Source organism: Grus americana, chromosome 11 (genome assembly GCF_028858705.1).
Source record: "Grus americana isolate bGruAme1 chromosome 11, bGruAme1.mat, whole genome shotgun sequence".
NCBI lineage: Eukaryota > Metazoa > Chordata > Aves > Gruiformes > Gruidae > Grus > Grus americana.
Genome location: NC_072862.1, coordinates 21,340,299 through 21,365,556, shown reverse-complemented (window position 1 = coordinate 21,365,556; position 25,258 = coordinate 21,340,299). Strand labels below are relative to the sequence as shown.

The 25,258-nt window shown below is 38.6% G+C and overlaps 1 protein-coding gene and 1 long non-coding RNA gene across 5 annotated transcripts in view; one reads left to right on the top strand and one right to left on the bottom strand.

Annotated features, from left to right (window-relative positions):
- Nucleotides 1-4,381: 4,381 nt before the first annotated feature.
- On the bottom strand, nucleotides 4,382-22,574 carry HRH1 (histamine receptor H1). 2 transcript variants are annotated; one of them, XM_054838108.1, is made up of 3 exons: nucleotides 22,430-22,574; nucleotides 10,319-10,448; nucleotides 4,382-8,184 (listed from the first exon to the last, which is right to left on the bottom strand). In XM_054838108.1, the coding sequence occupies exon 3, from the start codon at nucleotides 8,062-8,064 to the stop codon at nucleotides 6,637-6,639; it is 1,428 nt and encodes a 475-aa protein (XP_054694083.1). In that variant the 5' UTR covers nucleotides 8,065-8,184; nucleotides 10,319-10,448; nucleotides 22,430-22,574; the 3' UTR covers nucleotides 4,382-6,636. The 2 variants fall into 2 exon arrangements, 1 of the variants encoding a protein (XP_054694083.1); XR_008578799.1 differs by lacking the exon at nucleotides 4,382-8,184 and adding an exon at nucleotides 8,235-8,437 and having other exon boundaries at nucleotides 22,430-22,573.
- Nucleotides 22,575-22,678: 104 nt separating this feature from the next.
- Nucleotides 22,679-25,258, top strand: part of LOC129211273 (uncharacterized) — a 122,308-nt gene continuing 119,728 nt past the window's right edge. For all 3 annotated transcript variants that reach the window (XR_008578801.1, XR_008578802.1, XR_008578800.1), the window contains exon 1: nucleotides 22,679-23,074. This is a non-coding gene — a long non-coding RNA (uncharacterized LOC129211273). The remainder of the gene's footprint in view (nucleotides 23,075-25,258) is intronic.

Here is a 25,258-nt window from a genome sequence, read left to right as displayed (position 1 = left end):
CTTCTATTTTGGAGCACACAATACTGCAGCAACGCCCATATTGCAGAAACTGCCAGCAAAATTGGAAGCAAGTGTCAGAGGAAAAGCAGCCAGTCAGATAAGCATGGGTAAGGTCACATAAAGACAATTGTTCAGGCAGCATTAGGGGAAATTTTCATTGCTGCTAATTATGGGAATTTAGATCTGATGTTTGGATAGAGGACCTTGCTGTGGAGCATGGGCAAATAGACCTTCCAGGAATTTCACAGATAAAACTGGAATAAACTTGGGAAGTTTGCTATAGATGCGTGTCCTGGTTTTGGCTGAGATAGAGTTAATTTTCTTTCTAGTAGCTGGTATAGCGCTGCGTTTCGGATTCATATGAGAATACATTGAATCTAACTGCATTACGTCAGTAAAATTCTACAATTCCTCATTCTGCATGCCACTCACTTTATTAGTATAGGTAATACCTTTACTCTGTTGGACACTTCATAACTCAGTGCTGCAGTTTATTTCCCCAAGGCTGGGAAAGATTTTATTTTTTCCACTTTTTGGTCTCCATATTCCCTCTTTACATGAAATATAACGGGAACATTGATGACATCTCATCAAAATAGCTGGAATGTTGTTACCCAGTCTCCACAGAACTATAAGCCAGCTTAGATTCATAGTCTTTGAACAGTTCCAGTTTCATAATGTGGTTTATGAAACAGCTGTCAGCACATAACATAGGTCATGAGAAATAATACCAATACAGGGCAGAGGGACACTCTTCTGTGACCCCGCATCCCCATATTATCTTTACATGTCGTACCTGAAAAGAAATCAGACCCTAGGAATTAGATTTCTGCACAACAGTTGTAGCTGTGGGGAAATGGGAGATGCATCTGGTAGACTGGCAGTCTTGGACTATCATTTTTTATACAGACTAACTGACCTGGGAAATAAACTGGAGATTTACATCTGAGAAGGCTGATGTATACATATGAGCACACCGCAGTGAAGTCTCAATGTAAGAGAAAGAGGCAGCTTCAGTCAAAGATCTCTCTGTGCTTGGGATCTTCAGGGAAGTGGCTATAACAAAGTTAATCTGAAATTTATGCTGCAGTTGATTGATTGATTGATGCAGGTATGATTTACCTTGTGAGATCTTCATATGAGCAAATAAAAGGGTAATAAACATGAAAATAGTTAATCAACTAGAAGACACGCTCTTTAAAAACAAGAAACAAATCTATTGGATGTTTTTGGCGCATATTCCGTAGGTAGGACTTTGAATTTCCCTAAGCAAAATCTTGCAGCAAGGGTAAATCATCCTGGAATTGAAGATGAGAATAAAATAGAAGCAAATTCAAACTTATCCATTCTTGGGGAATATGGACTCAACATGTTTTGGAGAAGATAACTTCTCAGAATTATTTACTTCAGATTAGATTCTGTTCTAAGTTTTAATAAAAATAGCATTTATTTAGGTTTACATAATGCTTTCCATTTAAGGATTTAAATGAATTTTGTGCAACATTCTCAGTGAACAAGACCACAAAATATAGGCAGAACCTGCACAACTATTCTATCAATTTATTTACAAAATATACTGTCAAAATTCACCTAGTCCCATGCTGTACAGCTGTTACTGCTGCAGGGCTGGGACACTGCAAAATTAGAAGTCTGTTGTAGCAATGAATACTCAAATCAGTAGTGGAAGTAGGAGTACGCTGAAAAAGGTATCATCTTGCAGTTGCCATTTTGATAGACTTCTGTGAGCATTGTCAGTAATTTCTCTGGCCCAGGCAGGTGCCTCTCCTATAAACACCTTGATGCAATACAGAGAAACAGTTGTTACCCCCCAAAAGAACTGAGTTGAGGGATTATTCATTTCTACTGGGGAGGAAATTAGATTGCCAGGTAGGAGACCTGAGTTCAGTTCCCATGTCTGACTGTGTTGGTTTTGAAGACTAAATTATGTCTGATCAAAACAAAAGGCATTTGATTTTACTCAAGGCATTCAATTTAATTACAGTAGGCATTCATTTTAATTACATAGTGCCAATGTATAGCAATGGGTGCTGTGTATTTAAGGCATATCTTAGTTGAAACCTATCAGAGTTTAAACAGAAGGTATCTCGGTAGACAAAACAAAATGATAAGGGATATAAATATTGTTAAAAATGGAAACATTGTTAGACATACCAGATGTCAAGATGATTTTAACCATTAGCATACACAAATATATATATATATCTCTTTCAGTAGGAACTCTTACACTTTTTAACTGGTGGAGATCTCAAAAGGCAATTTTGGAGTAGCCTGGTATGTGTGCTTATGTGTTTGTGCATGTATAGAGTGTACATCTCACATTTGATGTTTTTGTATTTCTATTTTAGACTGTAAAATGACCATGTAGAAATGATTTATTCCAGTGTTCCAGGTATGTACCATTTTTAAAGATAATTTGGAATTTGATATCAGGAGTGTAAACTATTTTCATGAGCTATTTCTCACGCAGTGTTAACATTAATTGTTCTTTTTACTGTCTAATTCTTCAATAGACAAATAATTTGATGAAAATTAATAATTTTGTCATTGTACTTAATGAATAAAAAAAAGTGAATATGTATGCATAGTATTTAAACTTAACTTGGCATTTCCAAATGAACTAATTCTCATTCTGGTGGAGGCAATGCATGCACTGAAATTTCAGGTGTATTCTTACATTCCACCTTCAGGAACTTAAGCCATCCCAGCTAAGTTATGAGGATAATCCTTTAGCCTCCCTGATAGAAGTGGAAAGATACAGCAATCTGCAGAATTTGCGACCTGCTGTAGAACTATTCAGAGGTGTCTACGGTGCTTCTGTATTAATATCTTAGGATTAGAAATACATTTTAAAGTGAATTTTTCAGTCATTTTCATTTATTGTGCTATCACAAAGTGGTCTCGCAGAGAATGTAATGGAGTCCTTTTAGATGATGGAATGAAGCCAGAATGTGCGCCTACACTAATGTTTCCTTTATTGAGTGCCACATTTCCTGAAAATAATATGGGAAAAGAAACGAGTACTAGACGGCAGGATCCACTTGCTAATTGCACCCCTCCTTTAATAAAGAGTATTTTAATACCCCTCCTTTGATACACAGTATTTGATGCAGAAGCTCACAATTATTCTCATTACCCACTAGATGTCACCATTGACACAAAAAAAACCGGTGAGAATCTATTTTTCTGTCTCCTAAAAGCGAGGCTGGTTGTTCTCACCACACCTTAATCAAAGTAGAACTCCAGTCCAAGAAATTCCAAGAAATTTGTTTTGTTCTCTTAAAGCTATGTGTCCTATGACCTTGTTTATTAACTGGAATACATTGAAAATATTTTACAGGAAACCACACCTGGGTTATTCTCTTGAGCCTTGGCCCCACATGGTAGTAGGCTTCTCCATTCCTTACCCTAATTTGCTGTCCTCCACTTCTTTTACATCCAGAGCCATTTGAATTACCTATTCAGTAAAATAAACTGATAAATCCTGTTAGGTACCTTGCTAATTGGAACTTTAAAACAGTCAGTATCCCATTTTCCTATTTTATTATTATCTATTATAGCTATCACATCAAAGAAGCTCACTATGACAACTTTCGCTGTCTTTATTATTAACAGTTACACTAAGATTGTGGATAAAAAAGAAGGGAGATAAAAAAATATTCAGGTAGCTTTATTTGCCTAGGTCAGGCTGTTCTGTGTTTAAATGTTGTTTAATTGTACCAGATGTTCTTTGTTATAATCATCATAATTTTTAGACCAATTTTCAGTGATTTTGTTTAGGTTGCTGTTTCATGTATTAATACATTTTAAAGTCAGAAAAGGCAATTGTCATTATCAAGAGGATAGACTACTCGATAACTCTAAGTGGCCCTTGGGTGAGCATGTTTCAGCACTGTACTCTAGTAACTGTAGCTGACAGTGTGCTGCTTTTTTATTTCCTCAGGGATCACCTAAATTACCATCCATTTTGGCTGGAATTGCTGTTGCATATCACAATAGAGAAAAGATCATAATGGCTGTGAAGCTGAGCAATTGTTTGTGAAAGGCCACTGGATTAGAGCATATGTTTCAAAAGATGCTGCTTTGTAATCCAAAAGAAGGGCTATTTTACTGCTTGTGCAGATTCTGCTCCTGCAGCGAAAAAGTTGTCTGAATTTTGGAATGAATTTTGCTGCTTCTATATTCTGTCTCTGTATTTTGGGGGTTTTTTCCTCCTAGATTTGAGTTCCCTAATTGCAGTTTTTCTGGTATGCTACTTGAGACCCAAGTCAACTAATCTCTGAACCTTGTATGATACATTGAAATAGACTGAATTTAAATTTAATCCTTTAACACATTTTTCCCATTTATTAAAATGCAGATATATTAGGGCTTCATTTAATACTGAATACTTTAAATACAACTATTGACATTCAGATGTGTCATTCAGAGAAGTAAAACTGACAGAGGATAATAATACTTTGCATTTAGTTAGTGTATTATATCCAAAATTTATGAGCATCATGCAAACATTATCCTAAGTGTTGCATTGTTACTGTAAGTCTTGTCATATTCACTTTACAAAATAGGCACACGTGGCACAGAGGGACTCTAAGTAGCTCAAGATCATTAATTAAGAACATAGCAATCAGAATTTCTCCTCCAACAATTAAACTACAATTTTTCATTTCTGATGTAATAAAGATATTACACAGAACACCCCTTCAACTCCTCCCACCAAACTCTTGACAGTACTCAGTCGAAGGAGTTCCAGTTCCGTCAGAACTTTGTTGTCAAGCTAACTGAGCAATTTCAGAAGCAAGAAAGCATTCAGGAAGTGGTAAATTCATCAGCACAACAAAATGAATGGGATGACATTCTTTTTACATTGAACCTTCAGGATGCCTCTCTAATCCTCCTTCCTAAAATGTATGGAAAAGACTTACATAAACTCACCATTACATGCAAATGTGACTTTAACTGTTGAAGTTATCTGGTTCTGGGATTTCTTCTTAAAACTAACATATTCCACAGTGTTTGCTCAAAATGTTTCTGTCAGTTCCATAGCAGAAGAATAGGAATGACTGCTTTACTGGTGTGCCACAAACCAGGCAGTATGCGGTCTTGAGATACTCAGCTAATACAGGGCCTCAGATGTCCTCTGCCTCAACTCTCCCCACCACTCTCCAATTTGTATAGTCTTTTTTTTTTTATTTTGGTGTAATTGTTCTGTGAAGTTGTAAGCTTCCTGATAAGTTAGTTCACGCAACGTATGCCACTGTGTACTTTTTTGTGAAGAACTATGCTTTTCTTCCTTTATAGAACAAATTTATACCTGACTGCACTTAGGAAGAGGGGACTGATTCCTGTTGTATAACAGGGCACGTCTGTTTTTGAGAATTAGTTCTTAGAAACAATTACATCAATGGCTGCGCAAGTGAATGCTCAAAGTTGATAGAGTGAACCTTATCTGCAAACTGGCTGCCTCCCAGCTTTTCCAGAGGAAGCTGTTTCTACAGATGCTTGTCATTCAAGTTGTGGACGAGGCTCTCAGCAACATGATGTAATGTCAAAGCCAGCCCAGCTTGGAGCTGTAGGTTGTACTTAGATGTCTTCTTAAGATCCCTTCCAACCTAGAGTATTCTATTATTGTGTGTTTCTCCTGAAATATTTTACAGCATGATTTATAAAATGCAATTAAATATAAATAATGGAAAGGGTAAACACACTGCATGTATTTTATTTTCTGTTTTGCAAGCTTGAGTTGTTGCTCTTGAGTTTGCCTCATTATAGTAAGAAGTTTGCCTACTACAAAATAAGGATATATGGATCAGCATTGCCACTGCAAGCGTAGGTTATTTGTAAGGAAGAAAATATGTGTAGTCTATAATCAACTATATTCTGTAAGTCTAGAAACAACAGCATACCCTTCTTGAATAGATAGTGATAGTATGTTGAGTACGAGAAGTCTTAGCAAAATTTCAAGGACATAAAAATACCTTTTTTTTTCTTTTTCATTGAAGTTAACATGTACAAGTATAAATGAAGCAAGCATGATATCAAAGAGATATGGTAGGTTACAATATTACTTGACATTTCAAAAAAGTTTATCATTTGAGGGAAGCTATAAATAAATAGGGTAGAATTTTTTAAAACCATTGAAGCTTCTTTCTTTGATGATGCAAAGTACCTCCACTTGCAGATCGCACTTCACAAGCAATGTGTTCTCGTGTCTAATGGAGTAAGTTGAAAGAGAAATATATATTTGGCCAATCACAGAAATGTTATTCTATTTATTACTTTTCTGGAGCTGAATAATTTATAATCACTGAAGATCTCTGTTTGTATCTCCAGTTTTTGTTCTACATGATGAAAGAGCTAATCTCAAATTGTAAAATGTGTACAACAGTGTAACAGTTCTGAGATTGCCCCTGAGTTTTTCAGATTCCTGATCTGAATTAGTTCTTCTTCAAATGTGTTAAAGCCGTTAAATACGTTTCCCACTTTTACTAACACGTTTATAAATTACACTTTTCCAAGGTCGTCTACTTTACCCATGGTGTTCATCTTTGGAACTGGAACATTTTGTTTGATTGAACTCTTGAGCTGCTTTTTAGCTCCAAAAAAGTCAGACCAATATCAGTGAATGTGAAGAATCTTTTTGAATGTCTTCTTGAAATTCTGGTTACAAAGAGGATACAGGAATGGATTTAAGGTGGAGTTCACATAGCCAAGCCATATAGTGAACATGTGTAATTTAGAAAATTGTTCATGGCCATGGAAAGCTATTACCATAAATAATACAAAATAGGGAATCCAGCACAGCATAAAGGCTGCCATTATGACCCCTAACTGCTTAGCTGCTTTCCTCTCCCTGTTCCTATGCAGTCCTTGAAAGTCCCTTTTGGAATGGGTATGCAGACTTTGCCAGGTTTTCCTCAGGTAAGTCAGTCCTCTGAAATCCCTGTTCTCAGTCTTTTCCTGAGGACTGCAGGCTCTTTCAGGGTTAGGCCTGGAGTTCTCTCTAGAGGGTGCCTCCTCTGTGAAAGTATGGCTATCTGATGCATCACTTAAGTCACTGTCTTGTGAGCACGGCTCCTCTTCTTTTTTGTTCTCTTCTGTTACATGCACGCCCTTCTTTCCTGCTTTATCCACACCTGGCTCAGACTTGACAGTGGCGAGAGGAAAACAGCTCCATTTAAGAACTTTCCTATTACTCTCGCTAACAAATGCCTTTGAAGACTTGTCAGGTTTACTGAAATGAAGCTCTGCCTCCGTATTTTTGGGCTGAAGGGAGCTTTGCTTGTCTTTGGGAGGGGTGTTCTCATCTACGATTTGCTTTTGGAGGCAAATACTTTGTTCATCCTTCATCTTACTATGAGATATGGGGCTTTTTTCTGAGAGGGACCGATATGATCCATTGATGAGCTCTCGGTGTTGACAGTGTTTTCGAACAGTTCTGAATATTTTATAGTAGAACCATAACATCACGATAGAGGGTAGGTAGAAATTCACAATGGCTGTCAACACTTTAAACCATGTGACTTCAGAGAATTCAGTTTCACACTTGTTTTCCTTTACTTTCCTTTCCCCATTATTAGCAAAAACATGCCATCCTAGGATTGGAATGACCCACATGAAAGAGAGCAACCAAACCCCCAAAATCATTAGCGATGCTCTCATTTTTGTTCTATACTTGAGATATTTCAGTGGTTGCTGAACTGAACGATAACGGTCAATGCACAATATGAAGAGATTGAAAATGGATGCAGTACTGGCCACGTAATCCATTGACAGCCAGAACAAACAGGCTGGTAAGCCTAGAGTCCACACAGGACTTAGGAGATAAACAATATTCAGGGGCATAACAGCTGCACCAACTATAAGATCTGCAATAGAGAGGCTGATAATGTATAAATTGCCAACTGTTTGCAGCTTCTTCTCAGTTTTCACAGCACATAGTACTAATATATTCATGACAACAGTGGTCAGTGAAATGCTTCCCAGGAACAGACCTAGAAGAGCTGAGTGAGGGTTAGTTGAATTCTCTGTTGTGTTTTTTGACATCTTTTCCGCAAGAACACAGAATGAAAATCAGAGAAGATGTCCAGGCCTTGGAAATTCAGTCTTGGTTTACACTCCTGGATGAAAATGTGTTGGATTGCTTTGTGATTTTTATTTCCAGAACTATACAAAAGAAAAGAAATATGCTCAGTCACTATAGTACTAAAATAAAATAATAAAATGAATAAAACGAATCTGTGCTTCAGCTTAGCACTCCCCGTTTTAGGATTTCCTAAGTAATTAATTTTTACAACATTTTACATATAGGTAATTTAAGATGTGTTCTATGAAAAGTGTTGGAGCAAGCTCCATGAACCAATCCAAAATGGTTTGCGGAGGTGTTTCATGGGGCTTCATGTAATTGTGACCGCAGAATCTGGAAAAGAAATTTCAGTCCTCACTGTTTTAATTCATTAAATACTCATTACATACTGATCATGAACCATAACATAAAATACATATCGGCAAACCATTTTAAAGTGTGTTAATAAAAAGCAAATTAACGTGTTTTGTACTAAATAGTTTTAAACAAACCAGCGATTATTAAAAAACTACATCTAATAGTTTAAGAATACAGCAGTTGGATTTCATTATCCACCAATAATAGGGTATCATTTGATGTCAAGTGACAAGGGATTCCAAGCAATAAAAAGACTCCAACCATTATACACCTTTAGCTGATACAGAGTCTCAGATAACTTCTAAGATTGCAGCTAGTGCCTATGTTTTCACTGGTAGGCAGTTGTTCAAATTATAGGTAATGAATAATGTCTTCCTACCCAATTTAGGCTTATACAGATTTCAAACATTTAAAGGCAGCCCTATTTTATTTCAAGTACAAACTAATAAAAGTTCAGGGAAAATAATAGGATTTTTCAGGATTAATAAGCATCTTGCAACCTCTCAAATGTATATAAATAAAGGGTCTTTTAGGCTGAAGTTTAGTAGTCATTCAGGTGCCTAAGAAACATGCAAGAACTGTTCTCCAGTAACTTGGAGAAGCCATGTCACTCCTGCATGCTTGCTGTTGCTGTTTGCTGCACTAAAGTGGAAAGTGAATTGGAAGTAAGAGGAGTTGAGACGGAACACATAGCACACCTTTCCTTTGTGCCTAAGAAATTTTTTTTATAATTAATCTTTAGCAAATGAGCTATCTTTCTTTGTTTAGAGCTTTGGCATGAGCCACGTGTAGAGCCTTCAGAATGAATAAAATCTTCTACATCCCCATGATTAGAGTGCCTGGGAATTTCAATACATGCACTGCAGTTAAAAAAACAAAAGGACAACCTACTAAACACTCACCACCGCACATACAAAACCTATTTTACAGTAGGGCACATTTGCCCAGTTAGGCTCGTTTTCTAGTCACATTCATTTCTACATACTGTATTGCAGGTGTTATCAGAGTAGCAGATTTTATTTGTACAGACACAGTAGTGTGTAGCTTTATGGTGACTTGATCTGCATTCAGAAGCAACTATAGATGCATACTTCACTTGTGAACATAGAGGTTCTATATTACGATCGTAGGCCTTAATCATAAAACGTGTTATGCCATTTTCTAACGCAAGCATAGTAACTCAAATATTGGCAATAAAAGGGGAAAGGAAGGGAGGGAATGTAGAGGTAAGAAAAGCACCATTTCAAAGTTGAGTAGATATGCTATTCCTTTATCTAGAAATTCTCTATGCTTTTGGTGTCTTCTACTTCCCAACTGCTAACTTCATGAGTTGATCTAAAGTCCAAAAATGATTAATACTATTTTAAGTCTTGGAGCATGTGATCAGTTGACCAATTCTATCTCCAAGATGTATTAGAAACATATCTGTGAGGGTGATACATATTTTCTGCCATTTTTCTCTTACAGTGCTTGTCTGAGTTTATGTTCTGGTAAATCTCTTAAAGCAATGAGGAAGGAAACTGAGACTGTAGACATATTAACTCAGAGTATTTACACTATTAACACTGAGAAATATGTATGAGATTTCTCATCCTTGTTATTCTAAACATAGTCAAAACAATACAATGCAATAGATTACTCAATATTTCATATTTCATATTGAAATTCAATAATTCAATATTTCATGCTAACTTCATCTCTTATTCCAGTAATCAGGGTTGAAGCTAAAATGTTTGTGTGCTTTCTTACAAGAGGTCAAATTCCTTCTTCCTTAAGCTTCACTTACAAGTGCCTGGTATTATGAAAGAAGATGCGTGCTTGGTAGCAGTAGCATCCATAGGTAGAGGAAATACATACACTGTGGGGTATGAGCTCAAAAGCTGTATTCTGTAATTCCGTATTCTGTATAGCGTTCAGGTTCTGTCATGTGTAGTTCTTCAGTGACAGCTAGTCACAGATGTCAGACCAGAGAGGCCTCAAGCATCTCCTGTTTGAGAACAAGAACAGAAATTACTCCACAGATCTTAAACCAACATGTCTGGTGACGAGAAATGATTATATCCCAGTCTGTCCTTGTCTTTCTTTCCACAGCCATACACTGTAACCTCTCTGCTGGAGTTAAGTATATGGGGCATGGTCAAGTCAAGAAGATGATTTTAATTGCTTCAGGGACCTCATAAAGAAATGACTCATCTTCACCTCCACATATTTTCATTTAAATTTATGGCAAAATAAAGGGAGAGAATGCAACTTTAATAGAGTTTTCAACAGAAGGAATAACAGCAAAGGAAGTTATCTGATTAGACAGCTCTCCTCAGTTATTTATGAACTGCATATGAAATCAAACATAGAGCAGGATACAGTAAATAGTGTTGACTGCTTCCCAAACAGGGTAGCATTTAAGAAGCAGCCTGCAGAACTTGATCTGGAGTACTTCTGCTCCAAAGAAGGCACGAAGGTCTAGCTTTTCAGCTCATGCTCCACTTCTATTAAAATGTCTTTTATTAAATGACAAAGCTTGATTACTTTTCTGCTTTGGAAGAGCTTATACAGACTATAACAATCCAAGAATGATGTCAAGAGATGCAAATCATTTGAGAATGCTAAGAACAAGAGAAAAATCAGTGTAATGTATTTGCTCTTTTAAAAACACACATGCTAACAGGTACTCCATATTTATAATAATTCTGTCTTATAATGCAGTTTTCATCACAATGACATCTGAGCAGTTCATAGTCCCTGATGGATTTTATCTTCTCTGCTTTATTGAGAGCTGGCCATGTACTATTAAATTTTAAAGTGAAATTGAGGAACAAGTCAAAGTGAACTGCTAAGCATCATACAGTAGTGTTAGAGCTAAAACCAGCCTAGGCTCCCTTGCTCTCCAAACAGTGTTCTGACTACTATTACTGTTTTTTTCTGTCTAGACCTTGGGTCTGTATTCATTCAGACACCCTAGACAAGCAATGTTGATTTAGAAATTAATTTATTTTTTTTTAACTTTAATGCAGTGCAAGCAACTTAGTCTGGCTTTGACCTTCTGACATCTTTCATTGTAATAAGTCCACTTACATGATAGGGTCTAATATGGCTGGAGTGGGACTATACTCAGTAACAAACATCTACAGTATTAATTGCTAGAACAGGCTTGCAAGAACCATCTGCCCTAGTCTAGAGTGAGTAGATCTTGAGGCTGGATTAGGCTATTGAGGCTTTACAGTAACACTGCATTTTCCTTATTGAACAATTTGTGATTTTCACACAGGATCTTTTACAAGCCTGACTTTGTGAGTATTATCCCACCAAAGACAGTATTATAAGATTCTGGGTAATTTATGTTTTGGAGTGTGTTGATGAGAAAAGAAGCCACTCTAAGAGGTAACTGGAAGAGGGTCTCCTTACCTTCAGCATGAAAGTTGTATACCCAGCACATGCTTCCTACTATCTAGTTTTATTTGAAGCCAAATTGTACCTCTGAATCCATTAAAAAGGGACTGAGTTGGCCACAAAATGCTTAGAATAGAGTGGAAATGCAATGTTGCCTTTGTATGATCTAGCCCTTGCAACTGTCTCTTTGCATTCCCTACCATGTGACACGACGTGCTGCTGGTGTTTCTGCCTGAGATCTTTCAGATTGTGCAGAATTCTCCTTAACAATAAGTTACGATAGGCATTTAGCAGCATATCAGACATACTGCAATCCCACACTTGTGTGTACAGGAAAGAGAATTTGGTGGCTTTCTTGAATCTTCTCAGGGCCCAAAGACAGCTTCCAACACAGGAGTCTGTGCAACTTGTACCTGTCAGTGTCCATGCTCTTTCAATAAGAAGTAACTTGCAGAGAGCTTACATCTCCCTCTCTTACACAGGCCAGCAGAACAGTAAAAGAGAAAACAGTAAGCTGCTTCTAAGAAGCAAAGGTGACTGCACACAAAATAGCATACAGAGAAGTTGCATTAAGTTGCAAAAATGTTGTGTTACTGGTCAGTGCCCTCTAATACCACTCTGCATTTGGAGCTTTCGCCCTTACATCTCAGTCTTGCCCACTAAGCTTACATTGAACTGCTACACGATTGCCACTCTTTGCTAGAATTTGCACATTTTGCCACACAACTTAGTCCAATGGAAGATAAGTAGAAAATACTAAGCCTTGCTGCATATTAAGAAATTCACTGATCACCTCTTCTGTGCCTTAGAGAAGATTGTAATACACAATGTACCCCTGTTCAGGAGCTACTGGTTTAATTCCTTATCTGTAACTCAGTTCCCAGTAGAGGAACTGTAATAATACTGAATAAATGTGGTTTAATATTTGGACAGTTTAACTTTCACTACACTGAGCCAAAGCTCTCTAATACAGAACAGATTTTAAAGAAAACAATCAGCCTAAGATCTTGGATAGCTCTCTGGAATTTCTAAACCCTGACCTCACCATGAAATGCCTTCTTTATTTTTTACTGTCTGTAAAGAGCTTTTTCTACAAGGAAATTCAGCAATCATTATTTGTTTTTTACTGTATCACAGTGATAATTCTTCCAAGGAACCAGAATCTACTGGGACATGCTAAGTAGATGCCTTACTGACTCATTAGTGCAGGTGCAACCTATTAAGCCCTGACTAAGTGGGAGTAAGTTTCTAGAAAGAGATGCTGGTTAGGTTTTAAAGAAACCACAGATAGAACAGGAAGAGGCTAGGCTAGAACACAGTTCTCATTGATGAGACTAAGTTCAAGGCAGAAGGTAAGATTTTATTTCAGGTGGCCTGTGTTCACTGTGTTGTACTGAAGAAACCTATTCGTTTCCAGTGATTTCTTTTAAAATTATTCTTGAGGTGTTGAAAGTGTTAACACACTAGAAGTTTGATTAATTTTCCTCTTAAAGACTTATTTATTTCTCTGTAAGAAAACAAACCCTAGGCAATGCCTGTCAATACTTGAGGAATATTTTTGATAAATAGTAAATGAAAAAACCTGATAACCTGCCTGCTGTTCCCATTCAAATCACCCAGTGTCTCAGTCCAGGAAGGACCAGCTTCTTTTTTCAGAAAAGCGTCTACTGCTATCAAAGAAAGAATGGATTCTGTCTATGCTTGAGTTGTCTCTTCTAGGTCGTCTGAAATGAGAAGACTACATAATCTGAAGCTTTAGTGTCTGACCAGTCAAACTTTGTCAATCCTCCTAAATTGTCCTCTTCCCCCCATGTATCTATTTTAAGGGCAGTGAGAGTTATAAATGAATCTTTTACTATGTAAACAAACAACCCAGCCGGACTTACAAATACTTTCATTCCTTGTTTATATTATGACTCTTCTTTGTGTGAAGAACTCTTAAACAAATTTGGACATTTGGCTGTCTAGTTTTGTATAAACTTGTATTGTGTGCATTTGGTGGCAGAGAATTTTTAGTGGTTCTTGATTGTAAATGCTGTTTTGGGGGAAAAATGAGGCCAGAACTAATGTAGCAGATGGACGCTATTGCAGATGTGCTGAAATCTACTTTACAGACTAGACTGCAGAGAGAAAATTGCTGTCCGAGTTGTTGGATTGGTGATCTGCATACTGATTTCAGGAGTGGGATGCCCTGAGAAATGGTGTGGGCCTTCAGAGTGCCAGTGGTGATCAGCAAAGGTACTGTTCCTGGGGAGGGTGGAGGCAAGCAGGCTGTTTCTGAAGCCTTCTCCACGCTTTCACTTCCAGAGAGAGTAGGTGGTCCAATGCTGTAATTACTGCACTTCTTTTCCCCCTCCTGGTTCAGTCACTTGTCTAGACAATATAGTGAATAGGCTGTATAGTTTCAGAGCAAGAACAAAGCAGAATAGAAGGAGTAATGCGGTTACATCCACACTCCTAAGACATATTTATTCAATTATCTCTAGGTATGCACATGACAACTCCCTTTAAACGACTTAGACTGAAGCCTCCTTGAATTCATTTATCCATTTGTTCTAAACATGTATTACACTGTGAATGGTCCTCTCACACTTAGAGCAGCCAGTGGGGACCACTTAATGCAGTATTGCAAAGGGACTAGAGCAAGGTCATCACTTCGTTCCTTTCATACAGGATCTATATTGCTTGGCTGTGGTCTGGTCTGTGACATCAAATTTATTGTTATTCCTCTAACTTGGATGGTGATGTTCTAAGGATAGCAAGCAGACTCTGTGAACAACAAAAAGACAGAATGCAGAGCCTACTGTGAAGGGAACTTGAAGTTTTTAAGTAACTTTGTGAAGTTTGTCAAGGAGAAAAGTATTTATGATTATAACTGTATGATATACTGAATTTTAACTTGCTTATGTAAGGATATTTTCTTTTCAGTCCAGTGATTCTACTGTGCTATTGCTATTTTTTATTTGTATATCTGGATATTAGGGTACAGGGTATCAGAATTGTAGATAAATACTTCTGCTTTTATTTAATTGACAAAGTATTACATCCAGTTTCCTTAAGTGAAGCGTAATTCAAAGAGCAAGAAAATGTTTGGGCAGGCTGTAAGGTTTGAAAATCTAAGTGAAAGTTCAGCTCAGGGCTTGTAGCTGATGCTTGACTTGATTATACTTGATATTTTCAGGTTTTATTTTTTATAGAATCACAGCAGTTGCTTCTACAGCCATATGCATCAACCAAATTGACAGGCAACATGCTGCTGTCAGCACAGATTTTCTGATTGCTGGTCTTTATGCTTTTATTTTGGGGGAGGGGGGGAACTGGCTTTAGTAGGAATGAGATTATCTACAGTTTTAGCTATCTGCCAGCAGAAAGTTTAGAGCTCCACAGCCTTCTGAAGTAAAGTTTTAGCGTGAATAACACAAATCATTACATACAGTCATGCTATCCTTCTTATTTGCATACATGCATCCTGAGTCCTTAGCTTTTTATAACAGCACTGAACTCTGATGAAATTGAGTACTTGAATCTGAGTCACCACTGTGCTGTCTGGGCTCAAATCTTGACTAAAATGCTGTACTGTATCTGCTTGTGAAAAGTTCAGAAATAACTGTCTCCTCTGGTGTTCTGACCTTCTCCCCACCTCTCCCTTGCTGGTGTACTGTTCTCATGATTGGATTGAGCGTACCATACTGGATCTTTAATCTGCTTCTCGCTTTGCAGTCCAATATCCTTGGGTAACTTTTAAGTGTATGTGTTGTTGCTGGATTTCTGGGGTGGGGCAGGGAAGGAAAATTCAGCTTTTTATTTTGTGCAGTGAGAACAAACATTTATTTTGCCATTGACAAATTTCTCTAGGGGTCATTTAAAAGTACTGTTATATCATTAATATAAAACTTTGCCATTAAAAAAACCCCAACAAACAAACAACCCAAAACAACTGTGTAGACAGTTCTGTTGGGGATACTATAGTAGTGTATCTTTGCTGGTCTTATACTCTTTGCTCTTTTAAATGGCATGCTGTGCTGCTCACACATGGGAGCCATTCAGTTAGTCCCAGAGTTAACTAGCGTATTTCTGTGGCATGGCAGGGTGGTCAGTCACTTTCTAGCTTAACTGAGAGGTTAAATTATGTGCTATTATGAATGCACATCACTGCAGGGGAACTAGACAAACTATTATAACCTGTCAAAAGCAAATTATTTCTGAAAAATATGGAAGCTTATGACTTCATGGTGCAAATGCAGCTTCACTCTCAAGTAATTGAAAGTTTGAGATGTTTATTACTTCAGTCTTGTCTACACAGGGATAGTGATTTGAAGCCATTTGGTATGAAAATCATGATTTACTACTTGCTTAGACTTCTCTATATGGAGAAACACCTTGTAAAAGAAATATTCTGAAACATATCTAATCCAACTCAGTTATTTAACTTAAGCTGACACTGACTTTGCATCCTTCCATGGAATCTTATGTTTCTGTTCTTGGGCACTGCCAAACACAAGAGGTTGGTTTCAGAACTTAGACTCGCACTGTAAGGGCCAGTTCTTAGAATGAAGACTGATCATAGAAATATTCCTGTGGAGGTTCTTGCTGCCATTCATGTAACCAGCATGCTGTCAAAGCTCTTTTCCTTGAGACTGGGGAGTCTGTCCTGGGGAAAACTTCATTCTGGTTTTGATATTTGCTGTGTGTTCCCATGCCTCTGTGTTCTGCATTTTTTTTAAATAAAATTGATTATTTGATCTCCCTAGATGACAATATAAAACTTTTACTGTATGTTTCATATATGATGCTGAGAATATGTGAACCCAGAAGCATGTGCTAGGTATTGTTGACAGTATACAAAAAACCCCCACTAAACCTAAGAAAGTGATCACTGGAAGGCGTATTCTTGGAGCAGTGGCAGTCTGTCAAAAATGGAAATGGAATCCAAAATACAAATGTGTTAGTCTAAGGAAGTGTTCTCATAACTAATAATATGCAATATACAGCAAAATATCAAAAATGACAATTCCCTTTACTATGTAAGGTACCCAAGAAGTGAAGCTTAATGTGCATCTAAAATGCGTTCCTATGTAGAGAAATCCTTATGTGAACAGAAAATACTGGCATTTAATAGTAGCATTTAATTGTATGAGCATGCATGTCCTAATGAATTTGCATAGATCAGCATACAATTTAATGCTAAGTGATACTTTACTATAAATATGAAGAGGCCATGCCAAGATAGGAAGTTAAACACCAAAACCAAATTCAGTCCTGTGAAGTTTGATTTGGTATAGAGTGGTTAGGAGCTAACACTCTCCTAAAATATATATAACTACTTAGTGAATAGTAGTGAAGGGGAAAGATATTTTTAATAATATTTTTTTCTTTAAAGAATGCTTATAATTTGTGGCATGCAATCTTACTCTGGGTATGATCTTATCTAGAAACAGTTTATCACTAATACTCTGATTCACATACTGTAAATGCATTCACTACTGACATGCATAAGTCCCTTCAAAACTGTTTTTTCCTTAGTGTGTTTATGGTACCGATTTCACTGCACGCCATCTCTTTTCTGTTTCTTCTCTTTAGAACTCACAAATAGAGTTGAAAGCCTAAGTGAATTATGGAGTTCTGCAGGTTTACATGGTACCTACTAATTCATGACATTGTTCTGGGTTCTTAATGTTATTTTTTTTTTAGGCTAAGAGCTAACTCTTCAAGAACATTATTTTTCCATGCATAATTAAGGGCAGAGCATCTATGTCTTTTATATCTCTACATTGGAGTTTGCATACTCCAAATCACATTCTGCTTATTTGAATTTTCATTGTTCCAATACTGATGCATATTCCAAAGTGTTTTGTAACTCCTGGAGACATAAATCAATAGTTGAAAGCAGTCACGGAACGCAAAGGAAGAGTATAAGAAAGTCTATTTTCCTGTGTATTTCAGTACATCCTCTTTGTGCCAAAGCCATGATGTTCTTCTTTTTCAGTTCTCTACTTCAGCTTTCCTGAGCTTTATCAGGTCTTTCCTGATCCTTCCCTTGGCCCTTTCTTCTGGGAGGAGGGGAATTTAATAGCTGGCCTGTATGATTAATGTGAGAGCTACAGGAATAGTATCAGGAAAAATTATTAAATAGCCCTGGCATTCAACTACTGACAGAACCTTGGCTAGGGAAACATTACTTATTATTTAAGAAGAAAAAAATGTCTGGATGTGGTTCATAATCTACAGAGCCTTAATTTACAGGAATACAGTTGCATGCTCATTACTCATCAACAGAACTAGTGAATGCAGTAGCTTTGGTGCTGTTTGTTTAGGAACATTCTGAAAGCAATTTAAGAAAAACGAACAAATGGAAACTGTAGCTACTTAACTGAAAAGAAGGAGGTGGAAAAGCCTACAAATGGAATAGTGAATTTCAGGAGTAGCATATAAAAATGAAAGTGATCAAATTACATTTAATGTTATAATCAACTTGAATTTCTTCTGGTACATGGCTTATAGTAGGTCCATGTCCTTTGACTTGGTGAACAAAGTACATGAACAAATATCCAACAAGCAGCCTAAAAATCTCATCTAATCTGGTCACAGTCAATATCTAGCTATATGCAGCTAGATTATTACTGGAATGTATTAATCCTAAGAAAGCACATGAACTTCTTCTCTTTGATATATTAAAGTTTAACATGAAGCCCATCTGGAGAATCCTCAGCAAAATTGTCTAGTCCTAGCCACTTGAAAGTTGATGGGTTTATTTATTTTTTTTAAGGTTGCTGTTAATGATTGTGTATCACTGACAGCTCTAACCCATGCTGAGAAATATAGACCTGGAGCAGAGGTCACTTACATTCAATGTCCTTACTAAAGTCAATATTAGTAGGTAGAGATCTTAAGTATCATATTTTATTTTCCAATAATGTCACCTAAACCAGGATAGTCTGAAAGTGTGGCTTCAGTATCTTCCAAGTGCTGTTTGCATGAAGTGAGACTTGGAAATCTATTGGCCGTCTGCGTGTTTCTATATTTTATTCTGGTGTCCTGTCCCACTCCACCCCCCAGCTGTATAATGTGGCTGTCTTCTGATGACTGACCTTCATTTTCATATACTAATGCTGAACCTTCCTAAGTTTAAGTTGTTGTTGATGTATACATGTGTTCAGCAGCATAATTAAAAACTTAAGCAATTTTATAGATACTATTGTACTATGACATCTATTTACAATTGTGGGTTTTTTCCTGAAGAAATACATTATTTTTTAAGTCTGTGTTTTAATCTAAAATTATCAGTATATAGATATACCTTTTTTTTTCTGACTGGCGTTTTTAAACAACTGTCATTAACACTGGGCCTATATATTATGAGTATTAAAACTAAAAGAGCTAAAAGAAGATGGACACATTCCAAAGAATGTTCTGGCCTTCAAAATGTAAGCTCAGATTTCTATTAAACTCTTATTGCAGTGGCTCAGCTTTCTGGTTTAAGTGGTTTTAAATGTCAGGTTTTCCATGAGAGAAAAGCAGTCTTGTTCCTGTGGTAGTATTTCCCATATATGGATTACTCTTGCCCAGAGATTGGGGGGAAAGCCCCATCATGACTAGAATCCTAAAGCTTCCAGATATGGTATTAATTTTCCCTGCCAGCCTAAACATCATCAGCATCATCTAGTTGGTTATCAATGTCACCTCTTAACAAACCAGTATTTAAGTGCTATTGTCATTAAGTCGTGCAGTGCTAGAGAAGTCTTTTCTCTACTCCATTAACCATCTGTAAAAACAGACTTTTGCTATAGGTGTTAGACCTATTAAATAACTGTTGTAATAGATAAAAACTCTTTGGTGCTTTGATGTAGTAAACAAAACCACTAGCTGTAAAATCTCTTATGAGGGGAATTTTCCAGTGTTGTGGTGCCTTTAAAGCTGAGTATGCACAGTGGCCTTTTCACTGTGGATCTATTCTGTTATTGGAATCCATTAATCTAACTCGCTAAAACAGAACATCTTTCATACAGGGATAGCAAAAAAATCTTTAGAGATTTTTGGATTCCACCTTGTGTGACTACTTACTCCAACCCTTGATGAACTGTAAACGTGGTTTTAATCTCTCTACATCAGAAATGCAGTTAACTTTTTAAAATGTAACTCAACCAGTCATTCACATGTCAAGATCTGTCTGTTTCTTTCCAACTTTCCAAAGTTCTTCTTTCTACTGAGGAATCACTAGCCAAAAAATAATGTGCATAAACAAAAGTTGTTAGTCCTGTAAACGTTGAGGTTGCATACCCAAATACTATATCTGCTATTTGCTATGCAGTGTAATGGTTTCCAATAGAAAGAACTGGGTTTGGATAAAGGAAGCTTCATTGTCTGATAAAGTTAACCACTTGTGAAGCCTCATGAACCCATCTATGAATAACTTCTCTGAATTCTGAGGAAATGCTAGATGTAAACTTATTGTTTTACCACAGAAATCATTTAGCTTCAACAAAGATGGATTTCTCAAGTTCAGATTTGCATTCTTTAAGATGTTCTCTCTTTTCTCTAGCTCTTAGTATAGACACTGAAGAATCCAATGTTGCTATTCTTCAAAAGAAGGAAAATACCTTAGAACTCCCCTTGCCCCAGAGTTAGTGTCTGGTCAGGATAAGCACAGACTAGTTTGTGATCATACTAATATTGCAATTCATAATATAAAATGTTTTCCTAAAACTTTATTAGGAATTTATTTTAAAAAAAAAAAACGCAGAGTAGTGTTTTTAACATTTTATAAAACATATTGAACCCTTTTAGGATCAAAGAACATCAGACTACTATTGTGAATCTTCTACCTCCCACACCCCAAAAGCTACTGAAGTGCTGATGAATAAGAAATTTCTTCAGAGATTTACCAAAATTAACTTGAATTTCAACCCAAGTGAACTTTCGGTACTTTTAAGCTATAAGAAAGACTTCATTACAAAAATGCACAAGTTTAGAAATCCTAGTGCATGTGCGGACTTACTGTCTCCTTATACTATTAATAAAAATAAATCCCATTACTGAAAGGTTTGGTTTCAGCTCACTTAGGTTCATGTCCAAAATAATTTTTTTTTGTCTCTAATTTGAAATATATATTGAGTTATCAGGCTCTTTACTACAGTAAGGTTACCAGATTTTTAGTGTGAGGAGTTCCTACATTTTTAGCAATAGCCCATTGAACGTCCAAAGTGTTCCCTTTTTATATAAATGTGTGTGTGTATGTATGACTTAACCTCCTACCTTTCTCCAGGAAGTTTTAATGTTGCTTGTTGAATTAAACAGATGGCTAAGATGAACTGGTGGAGCACAAGGTCTCTTACAGCTAGAGAGCCTGGTGCCTTGCAAGTAAACAGTTTAGAAGCAGCTTATCCAAGAAGCCTGATTCCTCTCCATCGCTCCCGCTCAGTGCCTGTAAAGGAAAGGCTGGGAAGGCTACATCGAGAATTCCCTATGGCATAGGTTTAGAGCAGGTTATGTCCCTACTATACCCCCTCTCAGGATGTTGCAGACTTTTATGTCTATGAGAAATGCTGCAAGATCTGTATGGAGACCAATGCATCTAGGATTTTTCCCCACCTGCAAAATACGATTGTGTTCAGAAAGGGATGAAGGTTAACATTCAGGCAAATCTTTCTCTTTCTTCAGCCAAGTCACTATTTCTTCCTTAAAACAAGGAAACAATCCCTCCCTCCTTTTCTCAGCTATGTACGCTTTCATGGATACCTATTATTTGTCAAAAGAAAGGTGCTTAAAATAAAGGCATAAGTATTTTGCGGGTAGACAGAAACTCACCCTAATCTTCATTCAAGTAGTCGATGTGACCATTAAATATAATGGAGAACCTGGATTGTATCCATCTGTTTCCCTTCCTTCCCCCCATCTTCACGCCCTGTCCCTTGCGGGCTCGGGCTCCCCGCCGCTCCCCGGTGCAGCGGGCAGGTCTGGCCGCGGAGCCCTGCCCCAGCGCGGGGCAGTCGGGCGCCGGAGCGCCCTTTGTCGCTGACGGGTCTGCAACTAGCACAAGTGTCCTCTGGGGAAAAAGCTGGCGGAGCTTGTTATATTGTATTGCTGCACCTTTTTATATTTTTTTTCCTTGAGGGGGAAAAAAAAATCAGCTTTGGGTGCCAATTGTGTCTGCTCGTATGGGAGGCTGTTTGCTCCGCTCCCCCCCGCGGTCCCCTGTGCCACTCTGGGCTGTGCTGAGGTCGAAAACAACGCTGCCAGCTGTTAGCTAGGATAAGTCGGAGAAGGAGCAGCCAACTTCTGCAAAGTGTTCTTAATTAACGCTTAGGAAGAGTTGTTAAAAATGAAGTGTGGTGGTGGGTTAGTTCTTGTTTTCTTTTCTTTTCCCGTCCTCCTCCCTGTGCTCAGGGCTATCGCTGTCTGCCACGGCTGGGACGAGCGAGGGCTGAGGAGTCGCAGCCTTCCCGCCGCCTCTCTGAGCGCTCCTCCAAGCCGCTCCCGTCCCGCCACCGAGGCGAGGATGCTGCCGTTCTTCCCCTTCCCCGCCCGCCGCTGCCCTGCTCCCGCCCCGGGCGCCCCCCGCTGCCGCGGGCCCCGTTCACTCACCGGCAAAGCGAGGAGAGCGGGGACCGGCGGCCGGGAGCTCCGGCAGGCGCAGGAAGCCCGGGCTGAGCAGAAGCGGTGCGGGGTTCGCACGGGACAGCAGCAGCCTCGCCGCTCGCCGTCTCCTTCCCCAGTCGGTATCCGCGTCCCTTGGCTGGGCAGGGCCGGGGGTGGGATGCCCTGCCCTGCCCCGCCCCGCCGGTGCGGAGCTAGCAGCTTTGCTCCTTGCCGCTGCAGAGCAAGTTTCGCCCTTCTCTGGTCTTGTGCTGCCGGGGGGAAGAGCTCGGCTCTGCCTGCCCCCGCTCTCTGGCCGAAGGGACGGGATCTGGTGCCGCTGCTCCGCTGGCTACAGCTTTTCCCTTCTCGGGTCAAGTGTCGCCCGAAGACGCTGGCGCCCCGAGCCGAGAAATCCCCCGTGGCCCCCGAGGCGGGTCCGTGGCGCCGGGGAGGACGCGGCCGGGAGCTCCGCCGTGCAGGGGCCGCGGCAGCCGCCGTAGCCGCCGTCCCCCGCACACGGCTCCCGTGTTGGCCGGGAACGCCTCTGCTCGGCGTTGAACTCCGGTGTATTGAAAACCTGTGGAAATAGAGATTACTTCCGTCTGCAGCGGGGAACCTGCCCTGAGGGGTGAAGGGATTAATTTATCTGAGGTAACACCAGAACTCAGCTGAGGATGAGAAATCAAATCCTGGTTTGCAGTCATCCCGGCGCTTGATCTAGCCTCATCTTGCTCTGAGAGCGAGCAGTTCTTAAGTAGCTTGGTATGTGGCAGTTTCTTTCAGTGGAGCTGTCTTACAAAACTAGTTTAAGACCTGAAAAATCTCAAATGTAGAATACGTTATTGCATATCTTAGCTAAACTGATTTTTTTTTTGAGACTTCCCTATGTCCAGTACATCTACTCTGTGTTAAACATACACACAAGGGCTGTTTTGGTTTGGGTTTTTTGTTTTTTTTAAAAGAAAGCAACTAACTTTCCAATTTTCACTCCTTTCTTTAAAATCGTGCGCTTTTTTCCCCTTAAAATGTTTAGAAATGTGTTGGACAAAACTGTGCATTCAAAAGGAGTATTTTGTTATGTAAGTCATAAAGAATTTGTGCAATGATGTTTTTGCAAACAGCATTGTTAGGTACTTAGTAACCATATCGTCTGTAAAACTTATGAAGGGTATTGTAACCTTTGCACAATTCCCCCACCCCCCCCCACCCCACCCCCCATGGGCTAACAGGAAAACAGAGGGGAATACCCGTGTTCCTGCACTCAGTCTAGGAGAATAATACCCTTTGCCAATAAGTGCACCTGTATCAGTGAAGAAGTGTTACAGTCATAAACTACTTTCTTGATGCTACCAAGGCAATCTTTTTGCTCTTGAATAGTGTTAACTGCCCCATTACAATTAGGATAAAACACATTTCTTAACAAGCGTGGTGCTTGGGTTTTGTTTAAATCACCCTCGTGTAGAGGTCAGAGCAATCCTGTGCAAGAACCTTCTCTTTGTTGGTGTTGAGCAGTATCTGCATCGTGCTGAGAGGCTTTACACTGGAAAATGATTCTGCAGGAGGCGAAGGCCCTTTCACGTTCGTGCCTGTTACTTGAAGAACAACTTCTGTGCTACCAGCCTATGCTTACCCATTACCTACTCAATAATGTTTAGCTTCACTTCTGCAGCAGTTTCATGCTCAGTTTCCTTTGCTGTTGTTTTGACATATGTTATGTGCAAATAGATTTTGTGTAGGCCCCTTTGGAAAAACATTGAGAGTCAGTGATGTTTATAACTTTGCATGCAACACCGAGTTGCAACTGCTCTGTGTTCTTTATCTCCTTTGGACCTTTTCCATCCAAATAATGCTTTCTGCAAGCAAAGCCAGAGATGGATTGAGAGCCTTAAAGCAGTACTGCAGCGTTGCTGTGAGATGTTCCTATCTCCCAGCAAATGTGTTTGTTTCAAACAGTGTTTAAGTAACCTCCTTTAGAATGTCAGGGCCTTTATACTGTTAAAGGTAGAATATGGCATTCCCATTTAGATAGTGAGGACCTGAATAAATTATCCCTGCAGTGTGGTGCTGCAGGTGAAAATTGAGACTAGGATGCTGTTGCGCTGTATGCCATGACTGAAAGAGCTTGCATTCTTATTAGGAGGAGCTTGGGGGATGTGTCTCTATTGTGTCATGCTATATATCTCTGCATTTCTGTTGAAATTGTAACTCTTGTATTGGGAGGCAAACAAAGTTATAAAAGATACTGTTTCAAGTTTCTACCAACAAGTTCACATAGACAGAGGCTTATTTAAAAGAAGAATTTCTTAAAATACTTGTACAGAACTTGGCAGGCTTTTGAAGCCTCCTGTTATTATAATCTTCTAACTTGGATTACTTTTGTCAAAGAATTCTTAGAGATAGCCTTTCAAACAAACCTTTATAGAATTTGAAACAAACCAAATGGGTTATGGTTTGTGATATGGAGTGTTACTGATTTACACCACCATTAGTTTTAACTCGGGAAAACTGAGCAACAGGCTAATAATAGTACAAGTTCCTGTCAATGTTTGGTTTTAATTATATTTAAAATACAATATATTTAATTTAATGGCCACATGACAATGATTCTTGGTTTTAATTCTACAAATTATTAGACTTCAGAGTACTGCAAGCAATTCTGAAATTACATTTTTAATGTAACTTACAGGTTCAGTTTGTTTTTTTCCTGAAACACCTCGATGACAACTTCCTGGTACAGCTATTAAAGGAGCCGATGAGGAAGGGTGCCACCCTAGATCTGTTACTCGTGAACAGAGAAGGTCTCGTGGGGGAAGTGGCGAATGGTGGCTGTCTTGG